The following is an 18,269-nucleotide window of genomic DNA, read 5'->3' on the forward strand; positions in this document are numbered from 1 at the left end:
ACTGTTCTCTTCGAATTTTAACATGATAGAAAAACTATCGCTCCTCTCTCCATTCTTATTTCTTTTCAATCGTTTGGCTTCCACCACTTTCCCTCCTGAAACATTAGACTTGATGTCATCAACTGGTACATCRGGTGGAATCCCCGAAATGACTCCGCATACATACTTTTTGTYATCCAAAAGTCTTCCTCTCACATTCTCACCCAGGATTCTTTTTGTATTCATCGCCTTTTCTTTTTGTTTAATATCATTACAGATAATCAACAACGATCCATCTCTTAATACTTTAACAAATTTCACCTTTCCAACCAGAGCATTGATTTCTTTTGTGAGCTTTATTGGATTCCAATTTCCAAAGGACACACCCTCTTTKACAAACTTCAGRATTACTTTAAATTCTGTCATCTTAATAGCTTCTCCTTCATCCTCGGAAACAGATGATTCTATTTGCTGCCTTGATTTTTTCCGTTTATGCTTAGCTTTTTGAATCTGCCAAGGTCCTTCATTTTCCACATCATACGCACCCTCTTCCATTTCCGCACAATCACTACCTGTCACATTTCCCTCTGACATCCTTCCAACCATTCACAGTCTAGTCGTACCTCTTCCGCCAACCAGTCGACCCGCCTTCCGACTCACCTTCCCCGCCTTTCTGCCTTTTTCTTGATGTTTTGCTTTTCTTCTTCTTTTGGGTTTCAATGGCGAATGCGAACCATCTTACGGTGCATTTACCGCCACCTACCGGGGGTGATTAATTCCGTCATGTCTGTCTTACATTAGCACAACTGTTGGCTGTTCAACCCGAATATGATCTAATACCACGGATATGACGTGGTAGTAGGTCTGAAAATTAATTATTATCCATGAAGGAGAACATGTTCATAAAAAAGTTCACATTTTTACAAGAAAATTTTTTAATTCAGTCTTAAGTAGTAAAAAAAAATTATAATTTTCCAAGATAAAAGTTAAAAGGATTCAAGAGCATTAATTAATAATAATTCAAGAAATGTATCATATTAAAACTTAGTTTTCCCTGATATTATGAGGTCAGTAATTTGTAAGGAAAAACTCCAGACATTAGTGGCACAAACATCGACATGTCAGAAAATATCTTCTCTACATCCCTGACAAGTTTTTCTTTTAGTCGTTTTAGATGTTATAATGCCAGAATATATATTTTTATTTTAAATGTTTGCCTTTAATTATGGAAAATTAAGTTTCTTGTATTTCTGACACAGAATGTCCAATTTTTTTTCTAGTGAATGCAAAGTTAATTTCAGAGTTTTTTTTACATAAACATTTATTCCTCAGTGGATAATTGATTGTTTTATCTACAATGACTTTCCTCCATATTTTCCCTAATATTGAGGATTCCCCCCCCCCCTAATATCTTCCTCAATTTATTTACCTTTAGAACAAAAAATTGTTTTTGAACAAAATGTCATTAATTTTGGATCAAATTAATGACATGTACTTCTTTAATTTAGTCCAAAACATTAGTTTTTTGTAATAAAGTTGAATTTTTCTTTTACCAGCACTTAACATTTAGCAAATTTTATACATTAAACTATCTGATTTGTGTTCTTTAAACTTTTGAGCCGTTTTCTTCAGGTAAGAATAAGTCTTCAGAGAACTTTTATTTTTTTTACCTCTTAATACTTAAGTACATGTCAAACTCACGGCTCGCGGGCCAAATTCAGCCCACTAGAAGTGTTTTTGTGGCCCTCCAGACTAAATTTTACAGTTGAGTTTTTAAATATTATCAGATCAAATCAGCAGTGTTGTATAACAGATTGCATGAAGGTGAAAATACATTTCATATTTAATTTAAAGAGGAACTCGTATATTATCAAGTTATTTATTGATATTTTAATTTTTTCATCAATACTTAGTAGCCTTGTTGACCTTGATGTGTCTGAAAAAGAATAATGAGTTTTAAACTTTGACTTTAATTCATTTCAGTCAGTTTCAAATCCAGAAAAGAGGCTTCAGCTGTAAAAACTCTGGTTTTATTTCAGAAACATGTTCAGTTTTAAGATGAAACAATAAAACATCAAATATTCCTCTTTTTATAACACAAATCATTAATGACCATCATTCATCCTGATCAGCTCATATTTCCAACTCATTCCCATAAAAATGTCCAATTTGCTTCTTGAGTTTTTGAAATTGCTGAAAGTTTTGGGGTCAAAACGTTTGTTTTTTTTTCTTCTCTTTCATAAATCTGCCGTTCGCTAATAAAACCAGAACAGATGGAAACATGGAGGCTCTGCTGGGAGTTTAAAAAACGATCCTGAACAAGCACGACTCAAAACGGATCAACAGGAAGTTTCAACAGAGACGGGTAGGGTTTCTCTCCTGGTGCATGCTGGGAGAATGGACTGGAATGCTAAGAACACCAGAACACAGCGAGGAAGAGGAGGAACACCAAATAAAAACAGGAAAGGATTAGCTTCAAGTTTCCAGAAAAATCCTGCAAGTTTCCAGGATGGAGAAAACCGGATAAAGTAAGAAGCTTTTAGTGTCGCGTTTCCAGCTTCCTGGAGAAAAACCAGCTGCATAAGTGTTTCTAAAGGTTCCTTCGGGTCGCCTTCATCCCGCCGGGTCGCAGAGGAACATGTAGTGTAACTGGCTGGAATTCATTTAAACTGAACAAAACACTGAACAACATGGAGGAAGCCCCGGGAGTCAGTTAGTGTCGTTGACAATCACAATGACCATGTGCTCCTCCTCCAGATTACCCACAGTCCTCTTGGCCGCCTGCAGGAACTGCTGCGAGAACTCCCCGGGCGGGAAGGCGTACAGCATGGCGCCTGGGGTGCCCTCCTTGGCGGCTGGCAGGCTCACCACGCCCGCCGCCTCCTTGTTTCGCAGGTAGGTGACCAGGTGGCGCAGCAGGCGCACCTGCAGGCCCGGCTCCAGCCCCTGCGCCTGGCGGTCCACGGGCCCCTGCAGGGCCAGCAGGATGGCGAAGCCGTCCGGGCGGCCCAGCTTGATGCGGCGCGCCACCTCGTCCAGCCGGGCCTGGTCCATGCGCAGCCGCTGGGCGATCTTCAGCTGGCTGGGCTGGCTCTGCAGCTTCAGGCTGTCCTTCATCACCGTGTGGAAGTAGGCTGCGCCGCCCTCCAGCAGGAACAGGTCTGTGGGGAAGCTGCTGTTCTTCAGGGCAAAGAAGCCGCGCCACAGCCTGGACAGGGCGCCCTGGGCGAACTCCGACAGCGTGCTGGGAGAGGCCGGGGCGTCCGCGGCAGGCGAGGCGGCGCCGGCCGCCTCGGCACGGTGGTGGTGGTTGTTCAGGTGGTCGCTGGAGGACCGCTTGCTGTGGTGGCGGCCGGCAGGAAGCTCTTCTTCGTTGGTGGCGGAGTGCCGTCCGGCGCCGCTGTCCGGGGAGTGGTCCCGCGGCTCTGTGGTGGAGTCAGGGGCACGGACCCGCGCCCGGTCTGGGCTGGCATCAGGAGACACCGCCCCTGGACCGCGAACCCGCGACCTCCCCCGCTCCTTCTCCTCTGGCGGCCGGTCGGCAGACGGGCTGCGGCTCCTCTTGCGGGTCCGCCTCTCCTCCCGCTCCTTCAGCCACCGCTCCCGGCTCTTACTGCGGCTCCGCACCGCCCGTCCGCTCCGCCCGAAGGCCTCCACCCCTCCAACCCGACGCTCCAGGCTGCGTGTGGGGCTGCTGGGGAAGTCTCTCTCCAGCAGGCCCCTCTCCCGCTCCCTGAGGGAGAGGAGGCTCTGGGGGGGCGGGGAGCGCTCCCGGCCGCCCCGCAGCTCCCTCTCCAGGCTGCGGTGGCGGCTGTACGCCTCCCCCAGGAGGTCGTAGTGGGCGGAGAGAGCGATGGGAGGCTGGTACCCGGGAGGGAAGGGCCGGGAGGGGCTCTCCTCCACCTTGGCGAAGTCCACCCGGAGACGGTGCTCTGGGCCCCCCAGGGGGAAGCCCCTCATCTGGGTGCAGGCGGCCTGGGCGGCATCCAGGCTTTCATACTGAATGTAGGCAAAGTTGTCCCCTTTCACATAGTCGATGTTCCTGATGCTGCCAAAGCGGTCAAACTCCCGGGCCAGGGCGGTCAGAGAGTTCCCAGGGCCCAAGCCGCCCACCCACAGCCGGGTGGTGGGATTCGCCTTGCCGTAGCCAATCTTTATGGGGTTCCCACCGATTAACCGGCCTTGCATGGCCACCTTGGCCCGGTGGGCCATGTCCAGGTTCTGGAACTTCACGAAGGCGTAAGCGCCTCCCTGGCCGCGGGCCGGGCGTTTGATCACCACATCCTCGATGACGCCATACTTATCAAAGCCCCGCCGGAGCTCCGCCTCCGTCACGTTCCCGTCCAGGTTCCCGATGAACAGGTTGCTGGTGGCCCTCTGGTCGTCCTCCGGCTTTAGGTCCTCCACCACGGGCATGGCGGGAAACCCGAAGGGTCGCCCCCTCTCATCCAGCATCCCATAGTAATCCAGCAGCCGGTCCCGGTCCCGGGTCAGTGCCAGGCTTTCCAGGGCGTACTGCCGGGCCCGCAGCTCCCGCAGGCTGTTTACGGCGGGCCCGGGCGGGGACAGGGAGCGCTGCCGGTAGGGGTACGGTGCATGCAGGGGGAGGTACCCGACGTCCGGCGGGGTCACACTCCGCCTCCTCACGTACATGGGCTCTATCTTCAGCTGGCGCTCCCCCAGAACCAGGCGGGACGACTTGGCGTGCCGGGCCTCCTTAGCGTCCTCCGGGTGGCGAAAATTCACGTAGGCGATCCGGCCCAGCTCCGGGGTGTGGGACAGCTTCACACTCACGTCCCCGAACTTTTTGAATTCGTGGAACAGCGCGTCCTCCACGTCCTCGTCCGACACCTGCGAGCCCAGGTTGCTGATGAGCAGCGTCTTGTACTCCAGAGTCCCGGGCCTGGCGGCGGGCGGCCCGGCAGAGCGCAGCGGCGGGCGGCCGAGCAGGCTGAGTTCATGTCGGTGGTGGAGCTCCAGGGCGGCCGCCCGCTCCTCTCTGAGCCGCGGCTTCTCCCGCTCCCTGCTGCGGCTACGGCGGTGATAGCTCCGGCTCTCCGCCAGCAGCAGAGCCAGAGGCGGCGGGGGTAGCTCCTCTCTGCGGGCGCCCTCCCGCTCCCTTTCCCGTATCCGCTTAGCGATAGCCCGGGACGGGCTGCTCTCTCTCCCGGCCTGCCTCTTCATCTTTCACCGAAGGATGGAGCCCAAACTTTTCGGTGCCGTGCAGCGGGAATTCGGCGCTCGGAGCGGGTTCCTGGAGTGTTTGTGGAGAAGAGGCGACTGGGGACGGCTTCAGGGAGAGACGCGCTTCCAGGGCGGCCGCTGATTTTTGGCACATTTACGGTAAAAACGGTTAGAAACGATGGGAAACATTTCAGCATCACAGGAGCTGCACCAGGGCCGCCATCTTGGACAATAGGAATGTGCGCGTTCCCTGAGGAGGACGGAGGGCGCGGTGACGCAAAGGCAGCTGACGTCATGACGTTACGATTTGATTTCAAAACATTTGTCCATTTTGAGTAGAAACTGATACATTTCTGCTAAATTTGAATGAAAACAAACTTCTTTGAATCTTTTAAGGAGCCTTTATGAAGATTTATTAAAAATCAAAATATAGAGATCATCGTCGCAGGGATGCTGGTGTCATTTAAAAGTGGCGATTTTTTATGATTTTTAAAACATCCTAATTGGTCAGATGAATATTTTTATATTTTGTTTCAATATGAAATACAAACTTTTAACAAGATACAGATCCGTATTTATTTCCCAACTCTGGTTTCCATACTTTTTCACAAATTTTCAGAATGCATATTTTATGCTTGTTCAAGTATGGAAGTCTAAGGAAATAAGAGGCTATTGTTTGAATATATTATTCCTAGAAACTGCCAGATTGATAAAACAAAAAGATATGAAACATTTTACAGCAAAAAGAGCGTGAGGAGCCCCCTTGTGTCTTTTCATCAAACTATTTTATATCTTGTCACAACAAGAAGCTCAAATTTTAAAGAAATTCTGCTTTTGCATTTATTTCATATCTCTGACTTCTTTACTTTTGTCCAGTTTTCAGCATGTTTTGCTCGTTAAAGAATGCCAGGTGCTAGAAAATAATTCAGAAAATTAAAAATAGAAATTTAGAAAATTTCAGAGCATATAATACAAAACATTGTAAAACAAAGTTTTTGCTGGACTGACTGATTCCAAAGAACAGCTAAAGATGTTTGCAGAAAAATGAGACAAATCATCACTTAGAGCTTTGGAAAGGAAATGCTACAAGGATCAATGAACTGCAGGAAATTATTTTAATTGATACGATCCAAGATGAAAATTTAAATCTCAACATTTATGCCGTTTTCTGGCTTAATGTCCACTTTTTATATCTTTACTGGAGCTTAACTCAAATGTTTCTGGAATGTCACATTCTTAAACTGAAACATATTCTCCCAAAGTTGATTTTAATTCTTAAATGAATATAAAAAAAGAAGCAGCAGAAAAGATGCCATAGTTCTTCAGAACCACAGAACCAGGTTTAAACCTCAGCAGTCAGAGGTTCTGAAGGAGGGAAGCCAGAGAGCAGAACCAGATCATTTTATTCACATAAAGTCAAAACAAAAAAGTTTGGAAAAACCTTTAATAAATACCGAAAATCACCTAAATAAGAATTGGACTGGGATTTAACAGAACCAGGAATACAAACCATAAACGGGCCACTTTATGCTACGTCTACTTCCTGTCTGAATGTTAGTCTGAACGCCCTTTCAAAATAAAATAATTTGGGCTGTACGGCTGCTGGCAGTGATGGTGGTTTTAATCCAGCTGGAAACTCGTAAATAACGAAGCGGAGGAGACAGGAAGTGACTCAATGTGTTTAATGGTCTGACTGGTTCAATTGGAACAGAACCAGCCGAAGAAAGAACCGGTGGAGTGGGTCCGAATCCTCCTATAAATCAGAACCAGGTTTTAATTCAGATGTGCAGTTCCGTAAACAATCAGCAGGGGGAGCTGCTCAGAAACGTGTTGGGGCTGAACGGACTCCAGGATGATGACGGTGAGCCGCTGCTGGTCCGTTTTTCCTCCGCTGGTCGGGGATTCTGGGATGCAGACGAACTCGGGCTCTTATTGTGAAAGGATCGGAGGAGCAGGAACTTCAGTTTAAAGTACAGTAGAAACTCTGAGCCTGCAGAGCAGACCGAGACGTGCTCTTCCTGGCAGGACTTCCTGTCTGTCCAGAGTCAGTGTCCCCGCCGCTACAGGTCTGTCCGTGCCTCGGCGGCTGCAGGCGCATACTTAGGCATGAGCTCAGTTATCTTGCGGATGAAGTCGGACTTTTCGGCGCAGCCTTTGCACGACTCGTCCCACTCATCCAGAATCTTCTTCAGGTCCTTGACTTTCAGCTTCTTCAGGTCCACCGTGGTCAGGTCCAGCTGCTTGTCTGCAGGAATACAAACAAACATGAGGAATGACAGAACCGACCCGGCTGGACAGAACCGACCCGTATGGACAGAACCGACCCGGCTGGACAGAACCGACCCGGCTGGACAGAACCGACCCGTATGGACAGAACCCAGCTTACCGTATCTCAGCTCGCAGATCTGACCGTCCTTCTTCTTGAGCTTCTCACAGACCTTGTCCACTGGGACGTGGTAGCTGAGCGGTTTGGACACTTCGTTTATCATCTTGGTGGCGGCGTCGCTCGTCGCACCGATGTAGTAACACTGGACACACGGATGAGATGGGAGAGATCGGATCAGAACATGTTCCAACATCTAAACCACGGGTGTCAAACTGAAGGCCAGGGGGCCAAATCTGGCCTGACAAAGCATTGTATGTGGCCCTCTAGCGAAGAAGGTCCAAAACGTTTAACCTCTGACCCCGTTGGCAAACCCACAGACAATGTTACAAAATGCATAAACAACTTTTAGATTATAATTTTTTTATTTACTATTCAATAATCATATAAATTTAGCAAAAATACTGACTCGTTTAAATGGCTGTGTGCTCTGTGGTGGAAAAATCTTATCAGATAATATTATGACTTTACTACCAGGCAAAACAACTTTGTCACAATAATCTCTTTTTATAAGAAAATATGTAATTTTTTTTTTAATTAATCACAATTTTTTCTTTATTCCCACATTTCCCATATTTTGTTTCTTTGGTCTGAATATCAGAAGTAATATTTAAATAAGTTTAACTTATTTTGAAAAACAAACAAAACTCATTTAAGATTAAAAAGCTGGGGATGAATTTTTTACTCATGTTTTTTCTCATGTCTTCAACATTGTGAGGCTCCCACAGCGCCCCCTGGTGGGCACCTCTCTGAAAAGCACTGATCTCAATTAAGCCTATCTCAAGCAATGGACTAATTTCATGATACATTTAAGTGAGCTCAATAATTTCTATTCTGATTAATATTTTTTAAAGGGAAAATTTGTTTACAAAGACTTTGTGATCCATTTTATTTATGGTTTGGGTTTGTGTGTTTTTTTATTTCCATTTTGTCTATTATTTTTGGTTGTCATGTTTTATTTTGGATATTTAAAATGTCTTTTGTCCCAGTGTGACGTGACCAGTACAAAATCAAAGTTTATTGATCTTTGAGGGTGAACTTGTGTTATGCCATTATCAAGATATTAAAAAAAAAAAGGTGACGAAACAATGTTATCATTTGTCGCAATAATTCCTGGGACAATTTATTATCCATTGTTATTTTGAGCGATCTAGTCCAGACTCCAGAGAGACACAATACAACCTTCATGATAAAAGTTCTGTGATTAAATATTAATTTATCAAATCAAATTACTATCAGTCCCTCCAGTTTGTTTTATTTGCAATTCCACTATCGTAAAAATGTATGAAAAAAAACAAACAAAAAACCAGTAGCCGATAGCAACCAAAATTTGTTTTCATCTTGTTGACTTTTATTTCTGTCAAAATGGTGTGTGTGTGTATATATATATATATAGCTAAATATCAGTTATTGGCCCAAATTTTCTTACTGGTGTATCCATACATATTTTAACTGTTAATAATGGGTTTCATCAATACATTCAGGCTACCAGCCCTGTAAGAGCTTTTATGATGTTGACGTGGTCCAAAATGAAAATGAATTTTACACTCGGATCTAAAGCAAAACCTGAAGACAGACATCCAACATCCAACTCCCAGATCAGCGATTTACTCACAAATCTGTTCTCTTTTCCTTTGGTGTCACTGCAGCTCTTCAGCAGCTCCTTCTCAACTTCGGCGCTGTTGGGGTTGGAGTCCTTCAGCGACTCGTAAAACTTCCCCAGGAAGGAGACGCACACTGGAACAAACGGAAGATGAACACGGTCAAAGCTTAATAAGAGAAGATTGACGAGTCCAGAACCTCAAGTCTGAGATTAGGATTATCCCTGGAAAACTACAAAGATTAGTCAGTAAAAGCAGGAATATTGGACTAAAACAACCTGGGTTTTATTAATATAACAACAGTTATGATTTGAAATTTCTTTAATGCTTTCAGGAAAACAGCATTAAGGTTGTCCCAGCCTGGAAAAAGATCCAAACCCTGAAAGTTTTGAGCCGTTTGAATAAAATCTGCCTGCAGCTGAATTCACTGCAGAACCAACTGATTTCACTCAGATATTTTTCCCTCTGATTGGGAAAATTTTCTCAAGTGCAAACAAACTGACCAACATGAAGGTTTTCAGAAAATATTTTGGGTCATATTCCAAAAGTTAATCACTTTAGTCACATCTTCCTCTGAACTTTGACCCATAGATTATGGTTTTAAATCAGCTGAATACATTTTAATGCAGCTAGTAAGCTGGTTTAGTTATTAATAATAATAAAAAGGATCATGTTTGTGTGTTTTCATAATTTGGGTCGACTCTGGACGTTTCCCCTGATTATTTAACATCTGATCATCTTTGCATCACACAGCAACGTTTTTAAAATACTACAATCAACTAACTACTTATAACCAGGAGCACCAACATGAAGTTAAACCTCCTGATTTCAGCAGAAATCAGCCAGTTCTCGTTCCTCCAGACCAGAGACGGATTCGCTTCATTCCTGGTCCATCTGGTTCTGGATTTGTCCAGAACATTTCAGATATCCTGGATCAGATTCTGCTGTAAGAGTTCTGCAGAACCGTTGGACCCAGCAAACCTTTGTCCAAAAGCATCTACGCCTCTCATCCTGATACCGTGGCCTTGAAATGACCATCCACCTGATGGTGCATTGGTCCAGTTGTGGTTCTGTGATCTTTAATGGGTCAGCAGGAGGGATCAGCAGCTCCATTTCTGTTCTAAAACAAGTAGATCCAGTTCCAACATCCACTCCCAGAACGCAATGTTCACATCAGTTGGTGCTGCATTCACTGACTAACTTGTAAATTATTGGCCCTAGTTTCAGACATATTACCAACCGTCCGTTAAAGTAGGGGAAGATCTTAACTGTTAAACTATTTTTAATTTATTTGCTTAATTATGTTTACTTTTCGTCCTCTATCCCATTTATAATTTTCTATGAAAACCATAAAACTTCATGCCTGCGATGAACACGTTGAGAAATGTGGTTGGGTGAATGAAGATTTCCTCCCCGGTGTCTTCGGGTGGATTTAACGGTGCATTTCGGCACCAAACTTCGTTCAGATGACATCACATTTAGGAAGGTGTTGATTTCTCCTCTTTGATCAATACAAACGTGAACACACAAATCCAGGATTTAGTCAAACATCTCAAAAACCAACAAATCGGGTAAAGTTTGAATCATTTTCTCTGCTGCTGGAAAGTTTCTGGAGCTCAAAGCTGGTTTAGCCACTGCTAACAGCAGCTAGCGCCTCGTCCTACCTTCACATTCTCCTTCCTTCAGGCCTTCAACAGGTCCCGGTAAAAGGGCGAGGGCCAGAGCCACCGACAACCCGCTCAAACTCAACATTTTTCGGCTTCAATACAGTCAGAAGGACGTCCGTGGAACCGCTGAGGGACACCGACTATCTGAACTCATGAGTCTCCGCCGCTTCGGAGCTGACGGACGCCGGTAAAGCTGGTAGAGTATCGGCTCCCGCACACGCGCCTCCTGATTGGTCAGAGCATCCACAAACCTACACGCACTTTCCTCTGATTGGATCGCGGCACCAGGACAACGTCCAGTTGTCGCGGTCTGATTGGTCCACAGCGACACTGTGTTATTAAAATGACAGGATTTCCCCAGAGAAGGGAAAAAATACATAATAAAATAATAATTATAAAAAGTTTAAACCCATTTTGAGAATAAAACCAGACACACTATTTAAGATAAACACGGATTAAATTCACTGAGATAAAACTTGTTATATTAAAGCAACAGAAAAGAGCAACAAGCTCCTCTACTTGACTTTATTCTTGATAAATATATTAAAATATTTGTAGAATTGTACTACATACTCAGTCATTAATCATTTTAAGTAGAAAGGCAACAAGACCAAACTGGGAAATTGTGCAGACATTTAAATTTTACAGTTATGGTTGAAAATAACTGTAATCAACTGTTCTGATGTTTTAATGATTTTAAAACATATTTTAGATGCTAAATGATGTAAAAACACAATTAAATTATGGAGTGTTACACTTATACTTCAAATCAGGTTTAATCTGCACTCAGGGCCTCCTGGTCTTTAGTGTTGGATAAAAGTGAAGAAATAATTCCGTAATTTCCAAGCTGAGGCTGTGAAAGAGTCCTACGATCCGGACAACTCTCTGCTGTTTCAGAGGAACATTTGAACTCTGACCTTCAGGTGTAAGAATCCTGGTGAACCTGCAGGAAGAGATGGCACTGCGTCGAGAGATTTAACTCTAAAGTCTCAGGAAATCCTGAAATCAACAGATTATTTTCTGAAGAAAAACAACAACATTCCCAGTAGATCATTCAGCTTCTTTATTCATCCAGGAACCACAGACAGAATCCCAGCTGGGATTAAAACTCCGGCGAGTTTTGGCAACTTCATTTGTAAACTTGAAATCTGGAAAACAGAGTGATTGACAGAAGATACAGAAGCCAGATGAAACCTACAGAGACGCTTGGCTGTGGCACGATCCAGTCAAGCTGAAGGGATTATAATCCAGATTAAAACATCTTTAATCTAACCCAAACCTCTCCTGTCTGACTGCTGAAGGTCTAGGTGTACATCATCTCCGCCATGTGCGACATCTTCTTGGGGATGTAGAGGTAGTACTCCATGTAGCCAGAGAGGTCCTCTATCGTGATGTCATCGACGTAGGCGCGCGCCTGCTCCGAGCAGGACCGGGGAGAGCCGGACGCCAGCGGCGACGCCGCGGAGGGGGCGGAGCTGCAGGACGCCAGCGGCGACGCGGCGGAGCTGCCGCTCAGAGTTCTGGCCTCGTCCTGCTGGACGCTGCGCAGCCCCGTGAAGGAGTAAACCTCCACGCTGTTCCAGCCGGGTCCTTGCTGCCTGCAGCCGCAGCCGGATCCAGCTTCGTGCTCGCCGCCATCCTGTGAGCCGGTGGCAGCACCGCGGGGGCAGCCGCAGGGGGGCTGCGTTCCCTCTACGCAGTGTAGCTCGGAGAGAGCCCGGAAATCTGCGGCATCAGACCTCAGCGGCGCCGAGGCTCCATCCGAGGAAACCTTCTCCTCACCGGAGTGCCCGCCTTCCCACCGTGGGGGCGCTGCTGCCGTGGCAACCTCTGGCGATGGGCCCACGCCCCCCACCCGGGTCTCATAACTCGGACTGACTCCAAAAAGAACAGGGGAGCCGCAGCCCGGCACGGCGGAGGAACGCCGCTCTGCCTGGACCGGAACGTCGTCGGCTGCCGGGTCGGACGCAGCCAGCCGCTGCTGCTTCAGGCCACCACCAGGGGGCGCCAGAGCCGAAGCGGCGCTGCTGCAGTAGGTGAACCTGGGCGGGTGTAAGATGGGCGACTTCGACCGTCGACGGCGCTGGCTCCGCGATGACGTTCCTCTGGAGGTTTTCCTCGTGCAGCTGAAGGAGAAAAGACGGGAAGGATGGGAATATCTGCCGGTTCTGGTTCTGATCAGATGAATTAGTTCAGATGATAGAGGAGCTCATTAGATTATCTGTCTCATATTAAACTGTCACAACATGGAGATAATTTTAACAAATACGTAGAAAACATTTTTATAAAAATGACAAACTGCAGCTTCGTAGAAGCTCTGAGCTGAGATGGTGAGAAACTTCCTGACCTTCTCTGATCCAGCAGAACCCGGACTGATACGGACTGACTCTATGCCAAGACAGCCTGCCGTATGGCTGCAGGTCCAGGCCGGGTCCACCTACCAGTGCCAGGTGTCCTTGGAGTTGCTGAGTTTGGCCTTCACTCCGCTGGCGCCGTCCAGACCGACCCGGGCCGGCGCTCTGGGCGTCAACGCTTCGGAAACGCTCTCAGCTCCGGACAAACTGGACAAACAGAAGAGAAATCGTCTTGATCTGAAATGTTTCCACAGACCGCAGAGAGGAACATTAAAGCAAAAACTGAATTTCACATCCGGTTCTGGTCCAGATTGGATGAGGGATTCATCAGCAGGAACCAATCAGGAGTCTTTTCCTGATCCGTTTAGGAAAAGCCGAGACGAAAAGCCTGAACCTGAAGTAACAACATCACACTCCAGGGTCAAAGGTCGCCTACCTCTCAGCATCGACCCTGAGCTTCTTGAAGGCCGTCTGCAGCGTCTCCTCCTCGCAGTCTTTCCCTCCTGCCTCCATGGTGGGAGGAGGCTGCTCCGACCAGCCCCCCAGCTGCAACACAAACGCCTCGTCAAAACTATTCACACGCTCGCTTTCCACTGGGCCTGGATCCTCGACCCGCTCGGCTTTGATCCCACGACGACTAAACGCTTCCACTTTCTCAACAGTGACCCTTGAACCCATCATACAAGTCAGTTATGATTCTCCACCACATGGAGGCGCTGTTTAGCTGATTATTACAGTCCAGGCTTCTTTTTCTCTCACTGGGAGCAACGTTACTATGGCTGTTTCTATGGCAACGGACTATAGTCACAGTTATTAACAAAATATCTCTATCACACCATTTTCTAAAATTTTAAAGATGTGGGATTATTTTACCACTTTACTCTGAGTTTTAAGCTGTACAATAAAACATTTTAAAAGCTTTAGTTTAAAATATGTCAAGTTTTTCAGATCTAAAATCTGAATAAAAAGGCCTTGAAATCTTTTTGTCTTTTTACAAATAGAATACATTTCCGAAATTCTAGTTTATGTTTAAAGTAAATTGTGTAATATTTCGATCCTGATCTGAATTATCCAGATCACTGATAGAAACATTTTCCTCAGTTCTGCTGAATAAAACCCGTTTAAGGCCACTAAGGTGATCCAGCCTTTAAAAGAAAAGACAACTTATCATTTCTGATGAGTATCTATTGAAAGAAATTTGCGTTATTGTAAAAGAAACACATTTTTTATGTTTCTAGATTTTACAGAAAGGACGGATTACATTTGTTCTATGGGATGTTGATCTAAATCTGCATTTCTGCCACTTTTAGTGTCGTTCTCATAAAATTTTATGTAATTAACTGATGAAAGGCTAAAAATATAATAACTATGAAAGACAGATATTCATTATTGAGAAACATTTCTTATTGGGATAAGAATTTTGATGTATCAGAACAATAAATACTAACTTGAAAATGTTTCAAAACCTCCCAAAATTCCAGAATAGTGATATATACTATTCTCTCTACTTCTGGTCTCATTAAAGTATCAATAAAAATGAGAATATTAGTAAATGCAGTTACTCTGGGTAGATGAGTGTAAATAATCACGCTCCATGTCACTGGTGTCCTAAAGATGCCTGTTTGAAAATGAGTTTGTCTTCATTGTAAGTTTTGTTATTTTCAATAAATATTAACAAATATTGTGATAAGATTATAAGACAATGTAATCCACCTCTTATCTATAATTAAAAACATTATTTGGTTCTTTAAAATATTTGCTAAACCTGAAGGTGCCACTGTTGACGCAACATCCCTGGTCTTTTAAACTGAGTTTTCTGTGCTTTCATACTTGAACTAAAAGTTTCTCCAAACAATAACTAAGTTTTAAAGAGTCTATTAAAATGCAGAATAATTCAGTCCCGGGTCGACTAGTATAGGGAGTTAGATCTGATCAAATGTTGTCTAAATCTGTGAAATGTGCTTTTAGTTTGGCTAACTTTAGCGCCCCTGTTAGCATGCTAATGAAGCAGCTAACTGACTGGACGGAACCTCCGCAGTTCCGAACAGCTTTAAACTCTGAATTGATAGACGGGTAGAATCCCAGAACTCACGGCTCAGGTTGTCCGGGCCACGCCAAGCACAAGTCCAGAAGAGTCCAGAAGATTCTGGCTGGTTCCAAAGAGGCTAAAGGGTAGAAGCTAATGCTAGCTCTCTCTCCGCCAAAACACGATCCAAAAAAAACACGGCAGACTCAAAACCCGGAGCAGGTTCTACGGAACCGCTAATGGACCGACACCAGCGCTAAATATCTACAGCAGCCAAATATTCGGGGTTTTCGAACCGGATCGGGACTTTTCTCCGTCAGAAGCGTCTTGTTTACAGTCGAACCGTCTGCAGTGACTCTGCAACAACTGACGTCACTAGCCCAGAAACAAACCCGACGAGCAGTATGGAAGTCCCGTGGTGTCGTTAAAATGTGTTTGGATTTGAAGCCTTATTTATTAATTAGTATTACAAAAATATTTTATTCATCCTTGATGTTTACCCTGTACTGTTATTATCATATTATCTTACATTTATACACCTGGAAAAAAAAAGAAAACTATTATGGAGCTCTACAGGTGCCTATTTTATGCTTAAAATATATTTCGTTTTATCAATTTAATAAAAACTGAACCTATTATAACATTTATAAATAATGTACAGTATATATTAATTATTCTATTTTTCAATCTGTACTTCACTTAAAACTAAGCAATTGCTAACAGTTATTTTAGTTATTGATTATCATATTGAGTATTCAAAAAAGCATCATGTTTGTGTAATACTTTGAAGGTTTCTTGACAAATACCACAGTATTGTCTGATTATATGTCAGTCAAAAATATTAGAAACTATCCTTCAGATCTACAAACACACAGATTTTTTATTTTTCTCTCTTAAGTTCCTTCAGATACAAACTTTAGGACATTTTTTAAAGCTAAATCTTCTTATTGTTTTTAAAAATTAAAATATGAAAACAACTGTCAGACGTTCAGAAAGCTTTAAAAAAATTATTTCAAGTAATAGAAATTTTGATCAATCAATTGAACCACAAATATCATTTTTAAATATATGTAAATACATCTGTGTGCGAAATCAGGACTTTTGGAAGTGGAATTTGGTCTTTGTACATTTGAGAAAACATAATAATTAATCCAAATAATTCAAAATAAAGACTTTTAAACATTAGAATTTTTCATATGCAAGTCTGTTATCTTCAATTACTCTGAAGAATATAAATTAATGAGTTTCAAGAACATTTAATTTCCCTCTTGGATTATTTTTTAATTGAATTGAATTGACTTTGAAACATTAAGTGTATTCTAGTAGCATTTTAGCATTTAAAAAAAATTATTTAGAGTAGTAATTTTGCTCTCCGGAGAAGTAGTTTTTTTCCCCAGTGCACCACTGAAAACGGCCGCCAGGAGGCAGCACCTGCTCAGGGTTTTCCTGCCGGAGCTGCTCTGTTTGCTCTGCAGGGTTACAGAGTTAACGTTTTTTTGAGAATGGCCCAGAATGCTTCGGCAGGGTGTGCCTGTTTTCCCTCAGGGATCAGAAACAGAATCAGCAAACAGTGAAAGAACTTACAGTAAGTCGCCAAACCTGTTCCATCCTCAAAGAACCGTGAAGAAGAAGAGGAAGAAGTAAACAAAAAGTGGAGAGCTGTTCTCATGTTTATCTAACAGAGATTTCTCAATCTCTGTCACCGTCTCTGGGGGGCTGATTATGTCCCAGAGGAAAAACCTTCCAGGCAGGAAATCATGTCTGCTTTACCAAAGTGACTCTTTTTATCCACAACAGAACCAAATGAAAATGTTCAGATCTGACAAAACAAAAATGAATTCAGCTGCTGTCCAATTAGTTCAAGTCTTCATCAAATGGAAATGGCATCTCCATCTTACGGTGAAAAAATGGGTAAGTTGTCATTAGGTGGCGCTGTTCTGTGTAAAACAAAGTCCTGAACCCGAAGGAGGCCCGGAAGTTTTCTTAGGTCTCTGATCAAAGCTTCTGGTTTTGTTTTAAATCTGCTGCTTCTTCTGGCTGCTGCCTCTAGGGGGCGCTGCAGAGGATCCACTGCCACCATGTCAACCACAGCATCTCTGCAAATCCTGTCATTCATGAACCTCCTCTTCCCTGTCCTGCTATCTCCATATTTAAACCCTGCTCTCTCATTGTCTCTGCCTCACTGTGGTGTCTTCTGGGAAATGTAGTCCCATGGGGACTTTGGTCTCCCCTCATTGGTCGATCTTAGAACCCTTCCACCACCTCACCACTGACGGAGCCCTCCACGGGACATGGGATTTTTTTTCATTTGCGTTCCCTCGCAATAATCTACTGATCAGTTCATGCGGCATAATTGATACTGTAAGCGTTTCTTGCGGTGGCCGCTCTATTGTGTTCTTAACAGACATAAACATGCAGTAAATAAATCGATTTTCAATCAGTTTTTTTGCACCAAAGCGTTAATGATAATAATCACGTTTTCTTATTATAAAACACAGCAAACTAATGGTGGTATAGGGCAGCACTGGGTTAACTCGGGGAATCTCATCTGTCCGCGTATCAATCAACTCCAAACCTTTTCTTTGTTCTGTGACAATTATCGATTTATTTAATTTTTATTATCATGCTCCAAATTTTGCGAGGACTGACCAGCCCGCTCACCCGCTTCCTCACACACACACAGAGCCAGCAGCCAGTCACCTTCCCATTCATACTTGATGAGAGTCATAGACATAATGTAAGAGTAGACCCCGCATTGGCTGCTCCGGCGCAGGAAATACGGCGGCCATCTTGGAGCGGTCGTCCCTCCTACTTTGCTCAATCAAAACAGCAGAAGATGCCTCAGCACTGAGGGATATTGTTGTTCTGATCTATGGACTATTGATGTGAGGCTCCACAGACAACATTTCACAAGTAAGATGGACATATTATTGTGAATATTTTGTGATTAGAATAATACTTTACTGTATTTATGTCCACCGGCGAGATACCAGCTAATATTAGCTACAGTGCTTGGTGTAATACGGGTTCAGCCGCTATGAAGGATAACTGAGATTCTGTAAATCTAAAATAATT

At 44.2% G+C, this 18,269-nt stretch overlaps 4 protein-coding genes and 1 long non-coding RNA gene across 8 annotated transcripts in view; 1 reads left to right on the forward strand and 4 right to left on the reverse strand.

The window, feature by feature from the left end:
• The window catches only part of LOC103464274 (nuclear factor 7, brain-like), a 154,799-nt gene that overhangs the window by 9,269 nt on the left and 127,261 nt on the right, over positions 1–18,269 (reverse strand). The gene's annotated exons all lie outside the window — the stretch shown is intronic.
• Positions 1,994–6,738, reverse strand: rbm15b (RNA binding motif protein 15B). The gene has a single exon (XM_008408258.2). It carries the CDS (start codon positions 5,161–5,163, stop codon positions 2,689–2,691), a length of 2,475 nt encoding a protein of 824 aa, XP_008406480.1. The 5' UTR covers positions 5,164–6,738; the 3' UTR covers positions 1,994–2,688.
• manf (mesencephalic astrocyte-derived neurotrophic factor) lies at positions 6,831–11,043 on the reverse strand. Its single transcript, XM_008408257.1, has 4 exons — positions 10,812–11,043; positions 9,162–9,283; positions 7,550–7,691; positions 6,831–7,408 (listed from the first exon to the last, which is right to left on the reverse strand). The coding sequence occupies exons 1-4, from the start codon at positions 10,897–10,899 to the stop codon at positions 7,224–7,226; spliced, it is 537 nt and encodes a 178-aa protein (XP_008406479.1). The 5' UTR covers positions 10,900–11,043; the 3' UTR covers positions 6,831–7,223.
• On the forward strand, positions 9,290–9,590 carry LOC103464271 (uncharacterized). Its single transcript, XR_533630.1, has 2 exons — positions 9,290–9,391; positions 9,482–9,590. It is a non-coding gene; the product is annotated as an uncharacterized LOC103464271 (long non-coding RNA).
• Positions 11,861–16,947, reverse strand: oser1 (oxidative stress responsive serine-rich 1). Of its 2 annotated transcripts, none has more exons than XM_008408254.2 (4): positions 16,779–16,947; positions 13,605–13,714; positions 13,256–13,375; positions 11,861–12,940 (listed from the first exon to the last, which is right to left on the reverse strand). In XM_008408254.2, the coding sequence occupies exons 1-4, from the start codon at positions 16,800–16,802 to the stop codon at positions 12,118–12,120; spliced, it is 1,077 nt and encodes a 358-aa protein (XP_008406476.1). In that variant the 5' UTR covers positions 16,803–16,947; the 3' UTR covers positions 11,861–12,117. The 2 variants fall into 2 exon arrangements, with proteins under 2 accessions (XP_008406476.1, XP_008406477.1); XM_008408255.2 differs by lacking the exon at positions 16,779–16,947 and adding an exon at positions 15,261–15,587.

The sequence above is a fragment of the Poecilia reticulata genome, linkage group LG5, assembly GCF_000633615.1.
Source record: "Poecilia reticulata strain Guanapo linkage group LG5, Guppy_female_1.0+MT, whole genome shotgun sequence".
Taxonomy (NCBI): Eukaryota; Metazoa; Chordata; class Actinopteri; order Cyprinodontiformes; family Poeciliidae; genus Poecilia; species Poecilia reticulata.